Raw genomic sequence first — 27,259 nt, 5'->3', positions numbered from 1 at the left:
CGGTCCGCACCGGGTGCCGCTCATCAGGGGGGTGCCAACTTGCCGGCACCCGGCACCCCTCCAGAGACGGACAGTAATGTCCGCTGCTGGAGGAGCAGGCTCGCAAGGGAGCAGTATCTGAGGTTTTTAACAGACCCCTGGTTAAAGACCTCCGATACCGCTCCCTTGCGATCTGCGCGGCAACAGCTGCTGTGCGCCGGGGTTTTTTGTCAGATCCCGGCGCACAACACTGAAGCCGCGCCCACCGCTGTCCATGCCCTCTGAACCGGAAGAAGACAGAAGAACTGAAGGAGAGGAGCGAAGAGGAGGAAAAGGAGCTGTAAGGAGAAAAGAGGAAAGGTAGGAAAGCATGACAGTGACAGTGAGAGTGGATTAGTGTATGTGTGGATTGGTATGTGTGTGGATTGATATGTGTGTGGATTAGTATATGTGTGGATTGGTATATGTGTGGATTAGTATATGTGTGGATTGGTATATGGGTGGATTGGTATGTGTGTGGATTAGTATGTGTGGATTGGTAAATGTGTGAGAGTGATGGGTGTTATGCTGTACCATTTCCAATGTATTTTTCATTATATAATTATGCTGTAAAGTACATCATAACTCCCATCACTCTATACTGTTCCATACAGTGGCAGAGCTGGGAGACAGAGGCCTTGCACCCCCACCGCAGGACTCCTGAAAAGTAAGTGAACTTCAAAGAGGGAGAGGGTAGATAGTTAGGAGGGGGTAGATAGGGAGAAGGGAGTGAGACGGGGGATAGGGGGTAGATAAGGAGAAGGGAGTGAGAAGGGGTAGATAGGGCAATCATACTTCTATCATGCCAAGTCTGTGAGTACATCCTGGAATCTGGTAATGCCTGGGCATGACAGGACTGTGATTGCTGTTAACAATCATATATATATATTGTTATTTAATTGTTTTGTCCTATTTTGGTGTGTTACTTACTTTAAATAAAAGTGTTAGATTTTTTTTATGGTGTGGGGGGGTCATATTCGGTTTGGGCCGGGTAAATGCTGCATTTTCAGTTTCAGTCCAGAATTCGTTTCGGTGCATCCCTAAGCCAGACAATGAAGTGGTAGGCCTACACCACATCAATGTTTGGCTTAGTATATAGTGTTAGGAGTTATGCTGCACTATTGTCAATGTCTGGCTCAATGTATAGTGATAGGGATTACGCTGTACCATCGTCAATGTGTGACTCAGTATATAGTGATAGGTGTTATGCTGTACAACCGTCAATGTCTGCATCAGTATATAGTGATAGGTGTTATGCTGTACCACCGTCAATTTCTGCCTCAGTATATAGTGATAAGTGTTATGCTGTACCACCGTCAATGTCTGCCTCAGTATATAATGATAATAGTAATGCTGTACCACCTTCAGTGTCTTCGCCGGTATATAACGGTAGAAGCTATGCAGTTTTAAAGTGTATCTGGGGGGGGGGGTGCCACATATAGGATCCGCCCCAGGTGCCAAATACTCTAGGTACGCCTCTGCTATCACAATTAGGTACTGTGGTTAGTAAGACTGAAAAAATCCATTGTGTTTAGCCACAATACCCCAGAATAAACCTTGGATAAAACAAAGGTTAAATAAATGTATTTTACCCCTGAATACACTTACAAATAAGGCATCTGGTTTAGTCTTCAAATCCTCTGCAATTCTTGGTTGTTGCCACCTTAATAGGCAGTGCATTCCCTAGGTTTCATGTCCTTTTGCTTAACATTCAACCATGGTTCCTCTATTCTTAATTAGTAGCCTCTTTCACGGGTCCAAGATTTCCCATGTGACAGCTTCATATGGGCCTCAAGTGTATTTCTACATTGTGATGAGGTCAGCCCTGAGATGCTGTTTTTCTAATTCGCTAAATCCTATTTAGCTAAAATGCCTCAGTCCGCTTAATTTAATTTGCAGCCCTTCTTTGTACCCTTTTTAACTCAGTAATATCTATATTATGAATTAAAAAAATAGAAACACACTTTCTTTTTTGATGAGAAATAAGAACCATTCAGCGAATTTAGTTTCCTTTTTCAGTCCATGTACAAGTACTCCTAGGCCTACCACCCCTTACTTTAAAGGTCATCTTTCCATGAGACACAATGTTAAATGGCCAAATTACAGAATCCAGCACCACAACAATTTGTCTGTATCTTCTTGTAGGCTTGGAGGCTGTTCTCCTGGGTGTTAGAAAGAAGAGTCTGCCCCAGGTAAACTATTTCTGTCTTACCCTCTCCAACATCTTCACTCAAGCCAGGAAGTTTGTTGGCGAACATAATCTCAGGACTAGGCACTTTTTCCTCTTAACCCCATTTCCATCACTGTTACCATTTTATTCTCTGCTATCAGGACACCCCTTTTAACTAAAAAGAGGGAAAAAAGTTAATGTTAAAGGACACAGTACAGTTCTAATCAATATTTCTACCAATTACCTCTGCACCTCCACTACTACATGCTTTATCATTCAGGGGGAAAAAAGGTCTCTCATCAGCATCTGAACTAGACAATGGCTGAATTAATAATGCCCTTGACTCGGCAGTGAGTGTTTTATTATCACCATTTACATAGGCCTCATTATTAGTATCTTTGCATTGAACTGCAGGCTCTATGTCTTTTGGAGTCTAAACAGAGCACAAAATCTGTCACTGAAAATAAAAGTAATGGTCAAAATCTAAAACTGTAGCTAGAGAACAAATAACACTTGGCTGCCGAGACCCAAAATAAATCTTCAGAAAATTAACAACTAATAACAGGCTTAATAAATCCCGCCTGATACTATTTGTTTAATGGTGAATATTCAACGTTAATTATATGGCCATTATTGATTTACAGAAATCCCTGAACAGCTATAGCAGCTTTCTGTTTTATATGTAATCATTTAAATCACTGCAGCCTTTGAAAGCCTGAATAAAAGAACAGTCTTGCTATTTTGTTTTCCAGGGAACAGTGAATCATCAAACTTTGCTTCACTGCCTTAGTGGAATACAAAACTGGTCAGTGTGTCCATGGGAGATGCAAGTGCATCATAGGAGCTTCCTTGTGTCGTAGGCTTAATGCTTAGTCAGTAAGGGAAGCCGGATTACTGCACACACATGCAGAAGTTCTTGCTTAAACACATTGTTGGTGCAACCCCTATCCCCCTGGTGGATGAGTTCCATATTGACAACAAAGGAGATACCGTTTAGAGTCCTCAGATTCACAAAGCTCAAAGAGTCCCTGCTCATAAACTGAGAAGGATGTCTGAGGTCTTGAAAACTTTTGTGGATCTACAAAATACTTTACGAATACACTGTAGTAATACATTATTAATACATACAAACATTTCTTTGGTAGGGCACAGATAACTAAACAAGGAATTTGTAGACCATGAATTTTAGGGTTCTAGCATATACTAAGTTAATAAGCTAAGAAGACAGGAAAACATTAAAAGATATTCAGCTTAATTAATGATTAGCAGATACATATCTAGCCATATGTGTTTTATTGTAGGACTGAATAAGGTAAACCATCCAAGTTGACTCAAATCTTTCCACTAGGAAACCAACTTTTCCCAAGTCCTCCTTTTATGATTTATAGTTTAGTAAAATATTGCACTTGCAACCAAATGAAATTTGCTGTTAAGTTGTTGTAACACTAAATAGTTTAATAATCCCTAGGGCAGATATATTAAAGTAGTGAGAAGGTATTGAAGCTGACGATTCAGTTGGATGAGTTGATGGATGTGGACCATATGGCGATGTGCAGGAATCTGTGTACCTGAGCATTAAAGGAAGCCCTGAGAAGCGCAGTTCACATAATATTAAGATTTACTGGCTAAACAAGAAAAGCAAACAGAACTAAAGACAACAAATTATACAGCACAAAAACAATAAATTACATAATACATTATGCAAAATGCTACTGCCTTGTATAATGACACTATCTTTAAACAGAAAAAATGAATTCACCAAGGACAGGTCACGGTTTGAGAGAGAAACCCTTTAAGGATGTCAAACCCTCAAGCTACATATTAAGTATATGTAATTTTTAAACATGAACATACTGTGTACTATTCAAGTTCCCCCTGCTGCCACATCCAAAGGCAGAGAGACATGTTTCTTTATTCTTGTAAAAAAATAAATATGTTGCTTGGGATAGCTGTCCGGTAGAGTATATATTGAAAAATAATGAATACTGCAATATCAAATAATGCCTTTTTATTGGTCTAACATTCCATTTAATCCTTTTGTGACACAACGCTTTACCCTCTAGGTGAGCCTTTTCAATTTACATTTTTTTAATATTATCATTTTGAGATCTTTAAACACCACAGGGATCTCTCTTGGAAATGGATAATACCCCTTATGATGTCTTAGTGATATCAATGGAGTTTTTAATTATATAGAATTTTTAAATTGTATTTATTCACTTATTTATTTTGTTAGCTCTTTTTAAATGTTTTTATATGTTTTTTTAAACTTTAATCATGACTACTGCTGGTCACAGGTTGGACAGACCCTCTGGAAACCTTTTTACTTTGTGAGGTTCTTCATTCCCCACTATTCTGATGTAATCTGCGCTCAGATTAGTGAGCTGGAATCTAGAGATGCTAGCTCCTGGGTAGACCCCAAGTTTTCTAACCACACCCTGATCTCCGTGTACTGGCAAGAAAACGTCCCCACTGGTGCAAAAATCACCGGACATACTATTAAGTCCTCTGTCACCTAGGGTTTGTCGGACCGTCCCTTTGTAAATAACTTTGGCCTGGTCGCCCATGGAGACAGGAATACTGCAGGGTCACGTAACCTGTGGTAAGTAAACACTAGAAAAAAAACTGTGAATAAAGTAAGGTATGAATGTGGAATGTGTATATGTGTGTGTGTGAGCATTAATGTGTATGTGCGGAAGAATGTGTATGTGTGTAAGCATGAATGTGGATGTGTAAGTGTGTGTAAGGTGTGTGTTAGTATGAGTGTGTAAGTGTGTGTTAAGTAGGAGTACATGTATGTTAGTGTAAGTTTGTATTATCATCAGTGTGTGTTGAGTAGGCATACATAATTGTATACACAATATCTTACACTAACATACGTGTGCCTGTGGGTATGGAGGGGGGGTAAGCATGCAATACTCTACAAAGTAAATGTAGCACTAGTATATGACAATTGTTAACCCACTGAATGACTGTACAGATTGTTAATATTAATGATAAAGTTAAGCGGTATCTATACCTCACCTCTCTGCAGGAGCTATAGGGCAATCTTAGATAAAGGCTTGCTATGAAGACAAAGTATTCTAACTCTATGAAATGTATGTATAATGTACTGAAATAACAATACAGCTTAAACCTGAAGCTCAGTACAAGTTACTGAAATCCTTGCACTGTAGTCTGAGAAATTGGAAATGCTTCGCCCTGTTAGAAAATAAAATGTATCTAACCAACTCCCTGACACACAATGTGGACTTTAGATTATATTTTTATGGCAAAGTAGCCCATTTTAGATTCTTGACTCACTTCTCAGTTTTCTGCCAAATGCTTTGACATCGGAATTTTAGCAAAATACGCACCGAAGGACGACTGAAGGACAACACAAAATAGCCTGGATACTACTGATGTTTTTCCAGAAAAGTCTGTATTCCACAATGGCATCCCAAAGCAATAAAAACATAACTGCTCAATAGAAGCTTCATAAATTACTACGTTTTAAAAGTAGCATGATGCTCACATCAAGCAGCAATATATATAGATCCAGGATAGGGCTGGTAACTCAACACAGAGGTAGGGAAAGAGACAGACATGCATTCTAAGGGACAAGACAAGCTCAGAAGTAAATCAGTACAAAAACATCTTGCCGATCCATTTAGCTTTGTCGACCAAACACGTGCAGATAACACATACTATGTAAGTCCATACAGTCTATGGGGGCATTGTGCATATGTACCGTTGAAAGTACAATATGCAAAAAGGCTGGAGGTGGCCCGCATTTACCTAATCAGAGCGGGTCAAGGGCAGCAGCCCCCTTATATGTCTTCCTCAGTCTAGATCCCATGTCTGCCATGCTGTCAGGATACAGTATCATAGAAAAAGAACATTTAAAACCAGTTGGTGTGAAGTCACATATTCATTATAAATAGGTCTTGTGCACTTGTAGTAAAAGGCATTACTGCAGCAGTTACCTAATTTCTGCCATACAGGAAATATGTGCTTGGATGTTCTGCATTGTATTTCTTATTCATTCAAATCCAGCTACCCCTTTACAGATTGTGTATAAAATGTTGCAATTTAGAACATGTATGCACTGTATCTACTCTCAGGCTCTCAGTCCAATTAAGAAACAAAATATTAAAAATTGTTAACATGAGTTAAAATTATTGTAGGTTTTGGATATTGATAATTCTAATTTTATTGTTAATTTTTACCTCTCTCCCTATTGCAATAACGCTACAGAATCTGCTGGCATGAATGTAAGAATGGAAACAGTAAGAAAAACAGCGAAAAACTTTATAACTTTTATGTTGATGTCTCCATCTTTTAGCATCTACCATATTGTGGATCTGAATGCTTGTGTGAAGTCAGAACTCAATTATGTGCATGTTATATTTATATAGGCACTATTAATCCTAGATGTCAGGTTTGCACATGAATAAGCCAGTCATATTATGACAAACACTTTTGTACATGGCTGGTAATATTTAATTACAAAATTCACGAGAGGCAGATTTCATAAGTGCCAGCATCAAAGAATCTACCCTGCTTCGAAAAAATATGAATATGAATAAAGTTAGTAACTTGCATAGTAGAAGAACATTTTCTTCCCTTTTATTAAAGAAAATGTAATCGAATACATTGACATCTGGCTACAGTCCAGAGGGAACACAACTGTCGTTCCACATTGTGGGGTAATATATTTCTCCCCATTAAGCACTTTAATGCTCATGGAGTTTTAGCTCAACATTAACACATAAATATATATATATATATTGTGTGAGTATCAGGATTCCCTATTAGTTACATTTTATTTTACCAAAGGGGAGACTGTGGAAGGTTCATATTTTGACATTATGTAAATATTTAATACTAACAATGCAGTCTTACCTGTTATAGTGCTTTTATTACTAAGAAATTACAGTAATATTCACTATTAACACGTTCTGGTTCCTTCTGGAATATATTTTGCAAATAAAAGTATAAATAAATAAAACAAGACGCTCCCTAGTGCTCACCAAATCTTGTTAGTCGGCAACATCGCAGTGAGTGCGGTAAGGATTTGCTTCCCTTATTATCTGACATTAGCGAGAGCTCACACATTTAATAAAGACTGGTTGCCTACTAAGACAGATCTGCTGATAACACAAGATTCAAGTGTAGATGAAAGCACCCAACAGTAACATGTAGGTGTCAGGTTTTTCTCATAGGTTACAAGATTTCCAGATGAAGTGTACTGCTGACATCTGGTAACATTAATATCTGCAAATATACATTAAAGGGACAGTCTATGTCCTGCTGATAAAGCAGGAAGACAAACAAGAATGCATAGTAAAGTACATCATGAGATCAATGGGATCATTTTCTGCGTACTTGCACAGAGGGATCTCATGAGAACCCCTCAGCTACGTTTGTCAAGCGGTAAGAAAACATGGCAGGAGACGTGTTTGGGGGACAGGGGCAAATTCATTTGCCAGGGGACCCCATGAACATTTAAAGAGATCTCCCATCCATCATGTGATGGTTGGAGTGTCCATTTAACCCTGTGCTTTAGCAAACTGCTTATTCCTTAAGCACAAGCACAACACCTAAAAAGGTTGATGAGAAAGGACAAAGTGCAGACGCCCACTACCTTTCTTAAACTAGGTAATGGACCACTGCCCCTTTTTAACTAAAATATTCTCCAATTCCATTGATGAAACCTATGTCTCCTTCTTAATCTTTGGAATGGGTAGCAATTTTGTCTGTATTGAATTTCTCATGGTTATCTAAAGGGGCTTCTCCATAAATGTCTGGCTATGTCGATACACAGTAGGAGAATTTCTGATAAAAAGAGGCTGCCAGGAATACTTTGCTTAACGGCATTATTTGGTGATTTAAGTTATCTTTCACGACTGTCATAGTACTCGAAGCAATCATACTCACAAATACTTATTTCAGATCTTACCTGTTCTTTTCCCGATTTTCTATTTTCATTTACTTGCTATTAATTGAATTATTCACAAGTGTGTTATATTTGTAAATTAGACAGAGAATCCCCAAAAAAGAAACTGCTATTCACAGTGAAATTCTCATCCAGAACCTCGAAATCCCTTCTATAAATACTGTAATGATCCATAAAGAATTTACAATACAAGCTGATAAAAAGTCAAACATGTAACTGGGGCAACATGTATATAAATTAAAAATTCCCACCAGTAATACCCATGCAACCAATGTGTTACCGAGTACATTGGCAAGCAGGTATTTAATCGATAAAACATGGTATGATCGTAATAACAAAGCCAGTTCAATACATCAAACTCATGCTGCGCATTCTCGTATACATAGGTAGCTAGTAGCTCAAAATCAATCATTTTTACCCTTCAGATTCCACTTGACTAAACAGTCTAAACTGTTGCAAATCAATACAACGAAACATCAAGGACACTATGGGAAAAGAAAGAACTAAAAATGCAAGGCAAATGTTTTTTCATTAAACTATTATGGTGTTCGTGTTAGCGATGATTCTGTGGTCGTTTCATCATGAAATGTCCCGGTCAAGACTTTGGGAAAACAAAATGATTGAGGGAAATAAAATCTGCCTGGTACTTAAGGGGTTAAGTGCCAATGTCTATAGCAACAGCTGCAGTGATCAGCCCGTCTGATGAATACCTTGCTTCTGCGGTTCTGACTGGCTGAACACCACGGCTGAAACATTGGCAGGCGGCACGCGCACTCAGGGAATTGCTCCTGAATGCTGGATCATGAATGATCAATCAATTATGTCCTGTCTCCATGTACAAGTGGAAATTTAAGCAACATTTTTATGTTGGCATTGCAATCACACTGGGTCTCTTATGGGATGTAACTACCATTTTCCCAATGTCCCCTTTCAGATGAAGTATACATCGGGCTTTTCAACAACACTTACATCAAGAATGTAGTGGCGAGCAAGAAAATGCACTGATTGCATGAAGGGTATATATGAAAAATTACATATAACATGAAATATTGCATTTTTTAAAGCAGGTTCCTTGATCTCTAAGAAAAACTTTGACCCGAGACACATTAACCCAATCACTTGACAGTCACAAGTCCCCAACTTATTTTTCTACGTTTCCGTTCATCTGGTAAAATTATTTGTAGCCAGAGGTCTCCGGTGAATAATAAAGAAGTGATGAAACAGAAAGCAAACCATATTGTCTGCGTAATTACCAAATTGCCTTTGCTTTCCAACAGTAGGTGAGCAGAAATGAGTGATGGCTACGTGGGGGAAAAAAAACCACAAAGCTTGACACCTGTTCTAAGTGGAATAGTTCTGTCTCATACATAGACAAGTTACAAAGAATATAACCTGCTTAGGAAGCCCCCTGGTGTCTTTAGAGTTTAGGCGATACTCAGCCCCAATTAACCCATATGATTTTTATTTTAAACCTAACTACCCTATGTTGTTTTTTTCAATAGATCGCCGTTTTCCGCTTCTCTTTATTGCGGCTGCAAAAGTGTAAGAGCGTAACACGCAGCTGTGTATCCATACTCTTACTATTTATTGGCCACTGGCCTTAAAGTGCTAGGGCTAGGATTTTAATCCCCAGTCCATTCCTATTGGAAGCTATTCAATGTCCTTTGGAAAACACATCTATCCTGCAATGTCCCATGTCACTAGATAGATTGGTTGTACAGCTATACGGCTATACTATAGACTGGAAGCAATCTAGGAGTTACATTGTCCCTGGAGCGATTTTACTGTACACACTTCTGATTTTTATTTCACTATTTGGTTTTTTCACAGGCGGCTGCTTCTCATTTAATTGCAAATGTGTCTAAACCTATGCTCAGCTATAATGAAAATCATGTCCTGGAATTTAAGAATAGCTTGGAAATATTTTTTTAATCATTTTCACAAAAAAAATTCTGCTTAGTAAGCTGAGGGTAAGTGTATACGCTGCATCTCCAACATCAGCCTTGGACATGCAAAGTGATGTTTTATTTGAACAATAAGCTAATGATGAATTGTAACTAATTGATTAGAGACGGGTCATGTCACTCCCATTAGTGAATTTATTTTAATTACTTTTAACTTGCCACTTTAATGCATAACGAAAAGATGAATTGCATAATAAATTGATTGGCTTTTATTTATGGTAAGAGAAATTACCCCTTTTATCCTTCTCTTTAACTTTAAAGGCGTCTTCACCAGTTGTACCTTTTATTGGCTCAACATAGAAACAAAGGTAGAGTCAAATGAGCTCACAGGATCTCAAATATAACACCTTCCGATAGAAAACTGAAGACTAGAGCGCTGAGGTCCCAAAAGATTACGTGACTCCACAGCTTTTTCTAGGTTCGCCCAATAAAATGCATCAACTTTGACTAATGCCTCCATCTTCTCTTGGACCAATACGCCTATATCATTTTCCTTATTTTTTAAGAAGATGCCTGAACAGGGACATTTATTTTGCTAATCAATAGACATTTAAAAAATGACAGGGGGGGAAACACACACTCATTATAAATCAACAGAAAAAAAAAAGAAACACATCACTACTTCCCAGCAGTTTTCCTTGGATCAGTTAATCAATAATGTGACTGTCATTCAATGAATTATTGCGCAATGATATACTGTGTCGCACATGATGGGAGCAGATATTTGCACAATAGTATACATTCCCAAGGGCTCAACAGTAAATTGAATCTCAGATTTTGTCTAGCTTCCCCAGTTTTTAAGGGGATTTTTTTACATTACAGATGATCATCAATCCTAATTCTTATCCCCGTATATCTTTGAATATTTTTGTCTTTTTCATTCAACTGTTAATATAAAAATTGCATGTTCTGGGAGCGGCCCTCTTGCTGCAGAAATACATTTCAAGCTGGTTTTAAGATATTTGTGATAATAGCTTTACAGGGGAACTGGACAGCTGTAAATCACCTAGACTAATTCCAGGATTAGTGCTACAATCAGAGCTGGACTGGCCATGACCAGGAAGCCCTGGCGCTTTAAGGACAGTGGCCACCCGATGGCATGATTGCTGGAGATGCGCAGCCGCATGCTTTGTTTTTATGCACACTGAGCATGCAGCCGGACATATACAGCCACTGGTTGCTTGCTGCAGCACCCAATCTGCAGATGAAGCGGTAGGCCGAGCGAGTATGCGACACTGTCTGCTAGAGGCTCACCGGACATTTGCCAAGAATGCCAGATGGCCTGTATCTGCCTGGCTATAATGTCCTGTGTGGGCTGACATTAGAATATCAATGCAACATATCTTTAAGGGTTAATGTACATTGTGTGAATGAAGCAGACAATCTACTGGTTCTGTATGCTAGACGCAAAGTAGTTTAAAAGTTGGCATACAAATCAAGATTAAAGAAGGATAACAAATGATTCTGACTTTGATCAATAATGCTAATATAAATGGAATGAATATCTACAGGGAGCATGCTCTCCAATTGAAGACTCAAAAATAGTGATTGTTCCATGAGTTTGTAGAAATGAAAATGAGCACCTAAATACGGACTCTATCTCGTCTGAGTAAAATATGCTTTAAGGTGGGAATGTTGCTTGTATGTCAGGCCCCCACCTCTAGCACCCAAATACCTGGTTTCATATTTCTTGATATGCAAAGAAGGCCATGACCTGGAAAGCAACTTTTAGTAATGAGGTATTTCTTGGAAACGTTTAATCCTTGTGTTGGCCTTGTGGTTTTTTTAGCCTTGCTATTTATGAAATAACAAAATAATGGCTTTATTTTTATAAAGCCTACAGGAGTGTGGCTGAGAATGACGGGTATGGTTGAGTGTTTGTGATTTTGCTGCCAATGCTGTTCAGTTAAGACAGGTATTCGTTCTGTTTGATTGTACTAAGGGTGGTCAGGGTGGTCAAGGGTGGCCAGGGTGGTCAAGGGTGGCCAGGGTGATGGTTGTTGTTGCATATCATTTCAGTTTAGCTGAAGGTGGTCGGTGTGAAAGACCTCAAATTTCAGGACTGGCAACCTGGATGATGTGCACATAAATATCTAATTTTTACATTTTAGTTTGGTTCTGTTTGTCTAAGTGCTATACTATACTATACTGTGTAAGTTGGACAGATACCATGTAACTAAATGTGATAGCAGTAAGGACTATGTCCCTAAAATGAATAACATACTTTACTTACAGATGTGGCAAATCACATGCACTCAGTAGCAATTTTTTACATAATCAATTCTGTTTTGCATGACAGGGAACGTGATTTTTTGTTAAAATTTATTATACCCCTCCCCAGAAAACAAAATGTTAAATCAATTATTCTTTCCAGTCAACACAAGTTTTGCTGACTTTACTGTTCAATAGTATTAATTAACAAAGCGGTCATGTCAATTTGTTTTTATTTAACATATATTTACATTTGAGGTCCTCAATAGCTTTCCAATGCCTCTAGTATTCAATGAGGATCAATACGTTCCCTTCTGATGTCAGTTTCCTAGACTGAAAGGCTATGATCCTACCTGATGAGACTGTCCCTTTAATGATAGATTGCTTAAGGTGACAGTCAAGAAATATGAACCTGACATTCATCGATGGAGCATAAACACTGCCTATCTGCTTATAATATTTTCTAAGGTACCATATGGCAGTTTTCTTAAAGATATTTGAAATAAAAGACACAGAATTACTTTTCCTGCTTCTTCTGCTGACATTTCTAGTCCTCTAGTGGTTAGTGACAAGTTTGACAACTTTTTCACTAATTTTGTCTTTTACAAACATTTTATATTTCTTTTTTGAAGAGGATCTGTCACAAAGCAATTAAAACTGCTTAAGAGTCTCAAAATGCATTATCTGTTCCTTTTCAGTTAAGAAAGTTTGCGTCTCAAACACACCATTTCTTAAGTGTTACTGAAACGTCTTTTAATGTGACAATGACATTTTGCAAAATGTTAATGTATTAGATATCCATACATTTTATTCTGTCAGCTGCCTCGTAGTTCTTGAGCAGAAGGTATATATAGAGGGCGCTTAGTTGAAGAGACACTCTAGTGATGAACATTGTGAGTACTTCTATATATATTAGTTTACCTGCTGGAAAAAATAAAGATGTCACTTATCTTGGGGAGAACCTGCAGCCCCAGGGCTAAAGTAGAATACCCGCCCCCTCTGTGGTCAGACATATTGTGCCAATGATTGACTGCTTGAACCAGCCAATCAGTGGCAGGAAAGTGTTCTGCCACTGAAATCATTAGAAGCAGTTTCCACACATGCAAAAGGGGTCTCTTAATACCCCTGCAGTGCTCACTGAGCCAGCCCTAGAGATAGATGGCAGTGAGTAGGTCACACGTCACAAGATGTATTTGGCCAAACATCTCCCGTAAAGCAAATAGCTGTGGTTTGGAGGAATAACCTACTTGTTATGCCCTCTTTGTCCGTTATGGAGATATATAAATCAATAAATAATAACAATAGCTATCTTCATTAGAAATACTTTGAGGTGCTTTATATAGCTGTGCAGTGTATCATGAATGTAATTAGCATGGTCTAAAGTTTTATTCATTTACTCCAGGGATCAGGGAACCAAACACTGCGTCCTTTCCAGCATTGAAGGATATAATGTTTTGCACTCAGCTCATGCGAATCTGAAGGCCCGTGTGATTTAATGGACTATTTCCCACCTACGCATTGTTCTGTTAGGGTTTATGTTTTCTCTTTGATAATCCAGAATAAAGCAGACACCTTTGCACAGGATGCTGCATCAGCATCATTTACACCGGAATCACTTTGATCTCAGTACTCCTTCTTATGAGGTCATAAAAATTCCATTTCAGCTGATGGGGTTTCAATGATTTTCCTATTATTCACTGGATTGCCAAAGGGGTTAATGGCATATCCATCAATACCTGGAACAACCTATTTCATATACGGTACATCTGTATCAAAGTGAAACTGAGAGGTACTATGGCTAATGCAACGCAGTGTATTACCGTATTTGCTAGATTATAAGACGACCCTGATTATAAGATGACCCCCCAAAATCTGAATATTAACTTAAGGAAAAAAAGAAAAAGCCTGAATATAAGACGACCCTAAAGGAAAAAAGTTTTACCAGTAAATGTTAATTCATGTAAACTATTTTTTTAAATAAAAGCTATGATTGAGAAAAATATTTTTTTTGTTTTTATTTCCTTGTATTTTCCAACCTGTCCCCCAGTTACGCACATCTGCCCCCAGGCTTGCCACACCAATATGGCACTGTGGCCCATGATATGCCTTTTAACCCTCTATATGCCACTGTGCCCCATGGTATGCCTTTTGGCCCCCTATGTGCCACTCTGCCTCCAGAAATGCCTTATACCCCTATATCCCATTCTGGCATTTAGGGGGTTAAAATCCATATTATGGGGCAGAGTGGCATATAGGGAGGTATAAGGCATTCCAGGAGGCAGAGTGGCATTAAGGGAGTTAAAAGGCATTGTATAGAGCACTCTGCCTCCAGAAATGCCTTATACCCCTATATGCCACTCTGGCATTTAGGGGGTTAAAAGGCATATTATGGGGCAGAGTGGCATATAGGGAGGTATAAGGCATTTCAGGAGGCAGAGTGCTCTATTAAATGCCCCCTTTAACGCCACTCTGCCTCCTGAAATGCCTTATACCTCCCTATATGCCACTCTGCCCCATAATATGCCTTTTAACCCCATAAGTGCCAGAGTGGCATATAGGGGTATAAGGCATTCCAGAAATGCCCTATGCCCCCATTTAACACACACACACACACACTTACCGGTGCTTCCAATTTCCTGCTGTATTGCCGGGGCAGCGGGTTGACGTCTCCTTCCGCTGCAGCCGGAAGGAGGTGGAGTTGGCAGCGGGGGTTTGTCTGCGTCCGTCGCGGATACCTTCCCCGGCTGTCAGAGATCAGAGTTCCCCGCACCGGTGCGGGTATCCGCACCGGGGAAGGTATCCGCGACGGACGCAGACAACCCCGCTGCTAGCCACACCTCCTTCCGGCTGCAGCAGACTTTGTCTACGCGGATCGCGTAGACGTCAACCTGCTGCCCCGGCAATACAGCAGGAAGCACCGGTAAGTGGGGTCTGAGGTCTGATTAGAAGACGACCCCGATTAGAAGACGAGGGGTATTTTTCAGAGCATTTGCTCTGGAAAAAACCTCGTCTTATAATCGAGCAAATACAGTATTTAAATACAAATCCATTACTAAACACCTCCACACAAAAAAAGATGGAGACTGGGCTTAGCAGACCATTGTGACACAAAGACTTAGTATTCAAAATTCAAAACATGCACAGGGATGAAAAAAAGAGACACAAACACCATTTTTAGGACTACCTGGGATTTGCTCAGATATACCGGTATTATTGGGCCGTATGGCTATTCTTGCCACTAAGAATAAAAGTTGTCATCCCGCCCTTTATGTTCCTTGAGATGTCAATCAAAAGTTAATTTATTGAAAGTCAGTACAAATTACTATAAGTTGGACAGTAAAACTATTGTGGGTTCTCAACCTTCGCAGCACTTTAGCCATTGCATTACCCTGAGAGATCTCAGCTGGAATTGTCATATAACATGACTTAGTAGTCATCAAGATAAACAAAACTGTGGACGGACTGTAGTTTATATATAACGTCCATTTAACTATGTTTCATATTAATGATAGAACATCTGACAATCATCAAGATTTGTTCATTAACATAAAAATGCAAAGACATGATACTCTCCATAACAGGCAGAGTATTCGACACTACAAGAGACAAAAATATACCAAATTTGAGCTACAGCCGGCTCAAAATTCTGCCTGTGGGTTTGACCACAGGCAGAATTTTGAGCCGGCTGTAGCTCAAATTTGGTATATTTTTGTCTCTTGTAGTGTCGAATACTCTGCCTGTTATGGCTAAAAATCTTGCAGTCTAATCTGATTTTCTACCTACATGTCTGCTTTTGTTTATGGAAAGGCTCAAAAGAAGCGGAAGCACGTTACTTCTACAACTCCGATGCAAAGTGTTCACATTCGGTAACAATCAATCACCTCCCGGCCGAAATGCTGCCAGTCACCTCACATCATTGCTGTAATCAGGACAAATTCAAAACAAACAGGCTGCAATTTCCCTCGATTTAGTAAGTTTTAGGAAGCCCAGATCACGCACGCCTTGTATATAACGGGAGACAGAGCAGCACAGGCAGCTCACCTTAATGTATAACAAGTGGAGTTACCGACAAAGATAGCACAGACAATACATTAATAAAGGAAGCCTGCAGTAATCTCACTTTAGCAATCTTACCGCAGAAACGTAGCATGTCCTGAGTGCAAATGAAGCAAACCAATCAATGGCGCAGCTTTAGTGTATGTAGGATATGCAAGCAATGTAAGCATCTCCGAAACGGGAAGCAACACTGCAGCTCCGAGAAGCTGCCTTTTATCGAAAATGACTTCTAGACTAAGAGCGGTTACAGAGTTAGGGCAGAAACCCAACTATTAGCAAACTGATCAACCCCTGGATGTGGTTTTTTTTGTTAACATTATTATAAACTTCCACAGTTTCTTTTAACCTAGTATGGCACATTTACCTCAAAGGGTACTTCTATTTGGTAGGGTTAGTTGCTATGAGGGATATTGACTAGACAAATATTTTCATAGTGTCCCGTCTGCGAAACTGTGAGGGGATTCCGGAGCATTCCCCCCGCATGTATTCCTGCATTTCCCGTGCACAAGATGTGTCAGGCCGTGCACATGATAGTCTCATCCCTAGACAGCTGCAGGGCTTGGAGAACGTTGTGAGAAGGTGACAGTCAGACCCTCGTGTGCATGCTCTGAAAGCTCCCCATTGATTTAAATGGGAGCACTTTCCTGCTATTGACTGACTACTTTAAGCAGCCAATACATGGCAAGAACCATCTGACCACAGAGGGGGATATGACTGCAGCTGCATGACGTTTATACATCAAGTAAGCGTGTTTTAATTTATTTACTAAATTTCATTTAATCTGCATTCTTCTTTAGAAGGGAAGTCAGGGACGGTAAACTTTCCCTTTAATAAAGCAGACAGAGTGATTTGGGACATTAAGGGTCCCCAGATCCTCACAGCCAGTGTATTACCTGAAAAAGAGTGGTGACATTGAATGTGAGTGATTTAAAGGGTGAATTTAAGCTCTGGTATTTTTGTAAATGTGCTAAAACACACCTCATAAGGCTGAGAAAGTAAAAATAATTCATCCAACAGAAGTGTTAAATTAGCTTGATCAAGGAAGGCAAAGCTGTGATCATACAGCACTTATCACTAGTCTCAATGTAAAATCACTTGCATTTTGCTTTATTTCATATGGTAAGAGCTAATAACAGAGTACTGCTGCATTTGGTGCATCCTTAATACCTGGTAGATGTTTTTGGCACAGCACAATCCCATACAGAATGGAAATATGGAAACATGGAATTTAATGGCGGGTAAGAACCATCTGGCCCATCTGGTCTGACCAATTAATCAGTCATTGGTCTCATCTTAGATTCGGGATAACTTGATGCCCATCCCATGCATTTTTACATTGCCTCACTGAATTATCACCTACCATTTCTGATTGGAGACTGTTCCATTTGTCTACCACCCTCTAAAGTAAGGTAAAACCTACTTACAACTAAACCTCTGACCCTCTAATTTTAGATTATGACCTCTTGTTCTCTCACTCTAGACATAAGTCTCTAATTTACTAGACGATACCAAATGATGGACCTACTTGCTTTCCAAACAATCTTTATACCGGTGGGGGCAGCTTCTAAAACAGATCTCAGTTCCCATAATGAAAATCGGCCCCAACTTTGAAACCAAATAGCTCTTGATACATTGATTGAAAAATTAAAAAAAACAAAAGACAAAAGTATAAGCTATAGTTTTTAAAACTAATGCTAAGAGCTGTGCTGCTGACTGTTCCTTTGTTATGGTGCACATATGTGGAATTCTTACTGGATATTAATTTTATTTCTTTAGACTTTGTATTTGCCTCATTACATCTTTTTCAGTTTTGACATTTTCCTATTCCTCGCATAACCTATGAATATTCTCAAAAGACTGGTTCATCCATCTTTACATCTATTCAAGGCAACTGAGCTGTTAAAGTTGCAGTCCAATCCAGGAACAACTGCTCATATACACATTTAATTATTCACTACTTTATATCTGCCATGTATTATATATCAGGGATTTACCATCTTTAGCTCTATGACAGGCAAGCAAAATAAGTACAATGTGGAACTAGTAATAAAAAGGGGGACTTTTTTAATAGGTCATATATTTTGGTTGTGTATTTAATAGTAGCGTAAGCAGGCAGCTTTGTAACTTTCTTTTTAAATAGTTGCTCATAGACATTTGTCTATTAATAGTGAGTGTTCTGTGATGTAAGCATAATTTTATGTGACATAATAGTCATAATGCACATGATGTGACTGGCCTTGGGAACTCTGTAGGAAAGCACATTATTTTCAGCCATTTTTTGCCCACCTCTAATCCTAGAGTTGATGTGGATCTACCCTTATCAGCCACACACTTCCCCACTAAGTTTGTTATCTAAGCTCAGGCTGCTGGTCAATGACTTGGTCTGCAGCAATATATTCATATTATTATTAATTGATTTAGATATGAACACCAAATCCACAACCTCTGTGGTTCGTCAATTCAAGAACTCTTTCCTTGTGCCACAATCATTGCACAAATGTGACATGTAAAGGGCAGAGGATTCCAAGCCATATTGAACCACATAAAACAAGAATGTTTCTGATAATGAATTTCACTTTAATTAAAAACACAGATATTTAAATAAATAAAAATTCCAATTGCCTCTGCAGACAAGAAAAATATATGATTTCGTAAGTAAATAAAAAAACAAACACGTTTTTAAACTACAGCAAATCAGAAGGTAAACAACTTCAACAACACAGCACAGCAAGTCAATTCTTGCTTCAAGATCTTACATTATTTTCTTGATTGTGAGGTGTTATAAGTGGAAAATAAAGGATGCCAAGAAAATCATGTGACGATCCGGAAAATGCTCAAGTCCAGGCATGAAACTTTCATGCATCTTAGATCCGCAATGTTTTGCAATAAACACATATTTAAATGTCCTTACTCTCAAACTACTCCACGGCATATTCTGCCTAGGACAGAAGGTCCGGGAAGGGGGGATTGGCCACTGTCCCGATCTGGCTGATCGGAGTCCCAGTGGGTTGCATGGGGGACAAGAGATCTCCCTTGCAAGCATCCCATTTACACCGGAACAATTTATGTTTGGCCAGTACAAACCTCAATAGTTCTCTTGTTCTTCCAAGTAGGAGTGTATCCAGCGCATGAATACATGAGGAAGAGGCCTCTGTGCAAGTTAGGCCCAGAGGGGGTTGTTCCTCTCATAAATACTTTCATTGATACTATCTACATATTGTCAGAACAAATGTATTGCCAGTCCTCCCTAGTATCCTTCTTTGGGACCCAAATCTGCCTTTCCTTAGAATGTTTGCCGGTATGAGGGTATTATACAGCCATAAAATCTTAATGAAATGGCTTCAAACTCTACATTGTATAAGTAAAATAAATTAATATTCGATGTGTAATCAATTACACGCACAGTCATCCATAGGTCACATAAGCAAAGTTACACAAGTAGATATACTGGGATAATCTCTAAAAAGGTCTTCAGGATTAGAAATAAGTTTTCATTATATTAATTAACTCATTTAATATAATGAAAATCTAGGTTGGACATATACATATGCCTTGTACGTTAGATGAAAACATAAAGTTTTGGAGTCAAAATCCCTCCACTGTAAATTATAATGTCAAAATACGTTTCGTAGCATTGCTATGTGAAATATTGTAATCCAGATTTGTTTTAGTAGTCTAAAAAGTTTTCTAAATACTTTAAATGTGGAAACTAATTCAACGTAATCCAAAACAACATGAAATAAAATGACTGTGACATTACAAATAGAAATTTCTAGCATGTACCTCTTATTCTGTGGTCGGGATACATATACTGTATTATGATCACACTTATGTCACATTACTGTGTTATGCTTTCAAATGTTTCACTGTTTTATTGACTCCAGACATGATCAAAGTGGTTACCTTTAAGGGAATGTAGTTCCAACATTGGAGCAAAATGACCACAAAGCCATCTTTATCTTCTGCCAAATGCCCGAGGCAACATTTGTTAAATATACGTTTTGGAGATCAGCCACACCACACTTTTTAGCTGACTAATAGGCGGGTTTTTTTTATTGTGTGATATAGTCAAGGTGCCTGCATTTCTTCATCTTGATTACATTTTTGAAACTTGGAAAATATACTTTTGTTTAAATTTTAATTGCTTTAATAAAAAAAGTTAATTGTACACATGAAAATTACTGGTATATTGGTTATAAAATCTAGCTATATTTTGGAGATATCAGTTTTCTGTAAAACATTATGTCTCCCTTCAATAAATATTTCAGACACCTAATAAACTGATAATTTGGCAGTGTTTTTTAAAAATATATCTTCTACTATCAGTCTTCTAGCGATGTCTTGAGAAGAGATGTTGGGCTTTTATAGCATTAAGGAGGCATCCATTCCTTCAACTATAAAGAGATACAGTATATGCCAACATTGGAAAGCACCTAATATGAGGGTTTCAAGAAGACAGACTAAGAATTAATGGGTTAATTACTTGAAACTGCTGCACCAGCACTCAAATCTGGATAAATCAAAGGTATGGGGTTAAAATGTTCCCAAACTTACTGAGCTGTAGAGAAAACCTTCAGCATTCATTGCCGCGTAGAGTCCTGCTTTAACACCTTGTATAGCAACCACACGTAGACCCACAGGGATTAGATTGAAAAGGGCTGTGATAGAAGAAAGATAGAAAATTAGCTTATTTTTCTAGGGTCAGTGCCCTTCAATCTACTTTAATTCTATTGATCTACAAAACAAAATCAATCAATCAAACTGTTTAATTAGTGGTATGCATGCAAAATGACCGCATGAAGAGCATTTTTATCACCATACTGTAGGAACCCGTTCAATTAAACCATTTCATTGGTGACAACTCAAAAACTTGCTTCATGGTATTTCGCAAATGCCTTACCTGCAACAGTACATATTAACTGTGAGGGGTTTTCAAATAGTTTGTGAGCATACTCATAATAGTATTGGAGTTTATTTCATTACTGTATTTCATTATTTCTTTAAATATGCAGGGGAACAAAATAAATAACTAATCTGAATTAAATTAAACGCCGCTTCGCATAAAGAATGTTTCTTTTTGAGACCTAGAGGTAAAGTAACAGGTAAGCACCTAGGGGCCCAAATAGGGTCTTAATTCAGCACTATATATATTTAGATTTATTTATTGATCCCCTAAAGCTCAGGACAAGGTGCTGAACCCCAGTATGATGTCATATCCAGACAAACTGCATTTAAAGATGTGTAGTATGAAGACATTTCACTGTAGAGGCCTTATTAGTCACAGTCTCTAAGCTAAGAACCAAGTAAGGTTTGAGGTGTCTCAGAAGACTATGGGCAGACTAGACTGGTTGAATTCACAGTAAAATGTTATATTTCAGTTTATTTAATAAAAAAACAGTTGTTTTCTGTGTTTAGAAGGGCTACAACCTGGACTACACAACCTAACAAACAATGGCGTACAAAACTTTAATTGCGGTTTTTTAATTGGTTTGTCAAACACACAGTTTATGCCTCATCATTTACTAGGTGATGGTCGAAAGTAGAAGAAATATATTAATTGTAATCGAAGACCATATTGGAAGCAATAGAAATCTTTAACAATAATTAAACTTGTGACATGTGTTAATTATCTTTGAGTCTAAACACTACAACCCAATTTGAAGAGTCTCGAGGTTCACTATATTGAACAGCTGTGTCTCTTTGGTTTGGCAAACACGTAAAAGACACTCATTTGCACTCCATTATTCCTTGATGTCTTTTGTATAGTTTGTCACCTTGCTCATAATGAAAGTAAGGTTGTAACAAGATAATACACCATATAATAGAAAAAGAAGGGCTTTATTATAATGTTTTACAGTCTACTGTGTGACAATAAAGACTTATTTTCTCTTTTGTATTGATAGAATGGTTTCTTACATGGAAAAGAAAATGACATACTAATTCCGATTTCTTTACTACCACTTCTCAGAAAACAGTAAACCGGCAATATATTACTCAAGACATAATAGCTAAGAGGTTGCAATACAATGCTTTTTGTGTGATATTAGTTGACTGCTTCATTCTAAATACAAAATGAATACTGATCACACTGAGTTTTGGTTTCCACATCATGAGTCAACTATATGCTTTCATTAAAAAAAACATACAAATATACCTAAATATGACTACAAGCTGCTTTGGCAAAATAGAGATTTGTCAAATGTGTACATTGTATTCAACATAGGTTTTTTGTATACATTTTTATATATATGCACAAATACCCAACAAGGTATGACAACATCCCAATGCCATTATACTGCATGCACCTCCCTGAATTAACAGATACATATCTACATCTGAGAAATATTATGAAAGCATAATAGGGTTAAACTAACCACATGTTAATGCATAAAACAATTATTAAAGCATTTGTGTAACGTGGAAGGTTTGTGTGTAGGCATCAAAGTATTGCATTATTTGTATTTCACCAATACGATACCAATAACATAGTATATATGTATTTGGAAGGGGTATTTGGGACTCTATATGTCTCCTGTGGAGACCCTCACTCACAAGTCTAACTTATGCATCCCCCCCGACTAGGGTTGGGCTACCTGGAGCGCGCCCTCTTCTAGCAGAGTGCCTTCATGACGGGGTGGGCCATGTTGCACATAGGGACAGGGCTATCTCCAGACACCAGCTACTGTTTTGCCCAGAGAAAGACAAAACGGGAGATCCAGGGAAGAAGAATAAGACCAGGAGACTGCAGGTCAAACATGAAGGGTTCCCAGGTATGGTGCCAACCAATCATAACTACATAATATCAAGCTGTTTGCGGTAAATATAATACACCATAGCTATGTACTTGTTTGCGCAATATGTATATTTATATTTATGTGTCTCGATAAAGGCTGAAATGGGTATCTGTTCATTTGTGCAAATCTCATTTGCCCTTTTTTGTCTCCTTTGTACATGTTTTCATTCCAGTGCACCACAGCTAGAAAACAATCAGGAGTGCTCTGACTTCCCTTTATATATATAGTAATATATAGTTATGTGCATTTATATACACTGTATATGTGTGTGTGTTTATATATATATATATATATATATACACATATGGCGAGTGGTCTGATTTAATATTATTTGTTATGGTGCCATTCTTTAATGGTAAAGAAAAACATCCTCTTAGTGTACTATTAGGAAAAAAAAACCACACTGCCTTAGTAATGAACATGCTCATACTAAACAGCTGTTGTAGCCCTAATTTATTTCTGATGTTTGGCTAAATTAAGGCTCTGATAGGAAACTCAACAGGCCATGAACTTGATTTACAATTGGGCTTAAAAGGGTGATTTTCCTTACTGTAGTCACTGTTTTCATCCTTGGTCCCATCAATGGTGCCATCTGGGTGCATCTGCAGGAAGTATCCCTGCTGGCTGAATAACCTTGTCACAATTCCTTTCAGCTGGGGTTCTGTAAAATAAATACAACACTTTGAAACATTCTCTATGACTGTATGTTGGGAAAAATGCTGAGTGGCCAAGATAGTGATTGAATGAGCTAATTATGGCAGGCTGGATCACCTGCCTCTAGTTCCTTCCATATGGGATTCTAAGAGGTGCAATTGTATTAAGAGAGAGCATGCACGGAAAATTGTAAACCAAATTACTGCGAACAAATAGACGTAGAGCCTCCAGTCTCCGGCAAGGTCAAATTTAGCTTTTGTAATGAAACCGTTGCTTCTCTTCTATCTGCTTTGCAATGGTAAGGATGGAGTGCAAACAAAATGAGTCCATTTATAAACTGTACTAGTAATGTGGGAGTTCTGTGTATCACACACATCCATCTATAAAGCTATTTATTTTAACTAATAGTAACCCTTTTTGGTGCAGAGTTTCCTTTATGATCCATGTAAATGTGAAATCCAATATTATCATTAACGGCATAATATATGGTAATTGGATAAAAGACTTTACTAAGAACACACATAGACTCGCACACACACAAACACCAAATGGGGTTGATGGACATAATCCACTTCTAGACAAAGGGTTAATCAATTGATTTTGGTCTGTATATGTATTTTTTAAAAACCTGATGGCATCAAGTTGCTGGACCAATTGGACTAATTAGACCTGCTGCTATATACCAACTGATTAAAGAATATATTAGCATTACAACAGTTTTCAAGGAGAAGGTAATGTTGAAGGGTCACATGCCAAAATGGGATTCTTGTTTAAAGTGTCATAAGTAATTGTGTCATCAAATCAGACAATGGAGTTATCCTGCTTATTGCCCAATTCCAGTGACTGCTATATAAACCACTTTGCACCAGAGTGGGCATTTACATAAGAAACCCATTGAGTCTATTAAACACGGTTTGAAAACTATAACCATGCTTATGGGACCGACAAGAAGCTTGTGCTACAGCGGGACAGCTGCGACACCCTTCCAATGAGCTAGCCAAGAGCAATTATGTTCTTAGCTACAATTTTGTTTGACGATTTAATGATATCTGGTATTATTCATTTATATGCATCTAATTATCTATTTATAAATAGATAATGTTTCAACTTATTATTATGCTCTACAGCTTCATTTTGACAATGATATGGCTTAGAATGGAAATCGTCAAGCACTGGATGAGCACAATATGATGTAATAAATGCCACTGATGGCATGAGGCAATATATATAGTTATTGGCCCCTAGTTATTTTGGCTAGTACAGTCAAAGATCTGGCCTTTATTACAGATCTGTTAAATTTAAAAATGTAAAATTTAGGGTTAGAGGTCACATTGATATTTCCTTCCAGTATACTGAAAGAAAATCAAGCTGGCTCCTAACAGTTCTTGTTGGCCCCTAGATTCTGTATACATGCGTTCAGTCCTGCTTAGGAATTTAAATAAAATGTTTATAATATCCTCCAAATGTTAGCAGACCCTAGTTACTAATATCTAATAACCAGTCAGTAAGCTGGATTTACTTGTTATTTTATTCCTGTGTTCCTTCATTTTTTGTAAATGTGTTACATTGGCTTTATTAGCTGGCAATCTGTTCCATTTTACAATCTGGCAGTGCAACAGTGAAAATCTGAAAATGTGGCACAATTGTATTTATGAAATGCTTCTGGGCAAACCTCCTTTTATCACTTGGATCTAAAGACAGATGTTCTCTCTGCCTTGCAAAATCCCTTGTGGTGTGTGTCTTCCGCATTATTAAACACATTCTGTCAGGCTGCAAAAGGCCCGTAGCAATACGGTATAAGGGTTCCCACATTCCGTACCCTGTGGACTCCAGTGAAGCTTGAGCGCACACTGGAAAGTCTCATGTTGCTTTACGCTGCACAGCACGTAAAAGGTTAAAACACATCTAATACAGAGCATTTCCCTAATTTCTTCATGTTAAATTTGTTCATTAAGATTACCTTTTTATGTACGTAAAATGAAAGCTCAACCAGATCCATTCTCCATACTGCTTTAAGACCAACTTCATGCATATCTGATCTGATTAGCCATCTTTTAAAATAGGATACAGACCATTGTTGTCCAAGTGATTACTCTATAGCAGTGGTCCAAAGGTTAGGAAGTACTTGAGTTAGCTCCATCTCATGTTATAGCGTTGCACAGTCTCATCCAGAAAGGCCATTGAGTTATATTATGCAATGAAAACCCTCATTTCCTCTAGCATAAGCTTGAGATATCTGCTGCCCATAGTAGACATTGACCATTCCACCAGTGAGGAAGAAATCACATGGATTAAATCATAAACTGAATGACAATACGAAGCCCTCAGGGCAACTCAATGTTGTGCAATACAAACCCCTAGACTGTTTTGAAACATTCATTCCAAAGACCTGCATACAAAGTGGAGAGACTGCTTTCCATGGAGTGAGAGCTCTGTTAATTATTACACCTAAAAACATCTCCTGAATTGCATATCCTAGCAGGACAATATTACAGTGGAAAGAAAGGATAAGCGGTAAATTCCCAAGAAAAGTGGCATGACCGGGGGAGGATAGCGCACATATGTTTGGCAGGAATGGGTTAATTCCACTTAGATTTAAGCATAGATCAGTAGACAGGGCACAGTAAAAATGAATTTATAGTGGGTGGTGTGGTTTAACACCACAGGTGGTATTGTGTTTTCTCCCTCTTTTCCCAAAACTTCACCCTATAAAGCGATTTTCCCATCCGCCCGCCCTGTTTATTGGTTTGACTGGTTTTGGGTTATTTTGCCTGAGTATGGTGCAGAAACAGGCTGTCTAAGGCACGGCTTTGCTCTTGGTGCTCAAGTCATTAGGGGCCAGGGTTGTTGATTTTCCAGTTGTTATGGCATTGTAATGGTAAATTAAGTAATAAGAGCTTCCAAAACACACATAGAAGAGAGATTTGTCATGTGTTGTTCATCTGAGGTTGTCTCTACCTAAATCTTATACCTGCTAAGGAACAAATTATTGTTATTATGTCCTGATATCTAAAACCTATAGAACTCAAAGAGGGTGTACTTTCTTTTTTCACATGACTGTATTAGCGGAAGTCAAATGTATTTGTGAGGTCTTCTAAGGGGGATGAGGGTAAGAGCAAGGCGCACCAGGCAATTCCGCAGTCATGAGTTCTCTGTGCGTGTACGTCTATGTGCATATAAACCTGAAATGTGTTTAAACATGGCTAAGGGCGATTAGCATTCACATCTGCAATTTACATACGTCACTCTGTTTCACAGTTACTCTATGTGAACTACCACAAGGTGTTAGATGTATGACTCTATTCAAACTACCATCTCCTTCCATCGAAAATAATAATATTTCAAACAGGCCATTAACTGCTTTGACTTTACTGGAGCAAGAAAAAGAAAACTGATTTGGTAAAGCAGTGAAAGAATTAGTCCAATTAAGATGGAAAAGGCAAATTAATAGTAA

The 27,259-nt window shown here is 38.2% G+C and overlaps 1 protein-coding gene across 1 annotated transcript in view; it reads right to left on the bottom strand.

Annotated features, from left to right (window-relative positions):
• LOC149282206 (fibroblast growth factor 12-like) overlaps positions 1-27,259 on the bottom strand; it is a 62,811-nt gene that overhangs the window by 20,993 nt on the left and 14,559 nt on the right. Inside the window, exons 2-3 of the mRNA XM_089498481.1 lie at positions 23,702-23,812; positions 20,912-21,015 (exon numbers count right to left, since the gene is read on the bottom strand). Of these exons, the coding sequence (XP_089354607.1) occupies positions 20,912-21,015; positions 23,702-23,812 (215 nt within the window). The remainder of the gene's footprint in view (positions 1-20,911; positions 21,016-23,701; positions 23,813-27,259) is intronic.

The sequence above is a fragment of the Sceloporus occidentalis genome, unplaced genomic scaffold (genome assembly GCF_023333645.1).
Source record: "Sceloporus occidentalis isolate IW3139 unplaced genomic scaffold, rSceOcc1.0.p SCAF_121, whole genome shotgun sequence".
Classification (NCBI taxonomy): Eukaryota; Metazoa; Chordata; class Lepidosauria; order Squamata; family Phrynosomatidae; genus Sceloporus; species Sceloporus occidentalis.
This window is presented reverse-complemented; position numbering and strand designations above follow the sequence as displayed.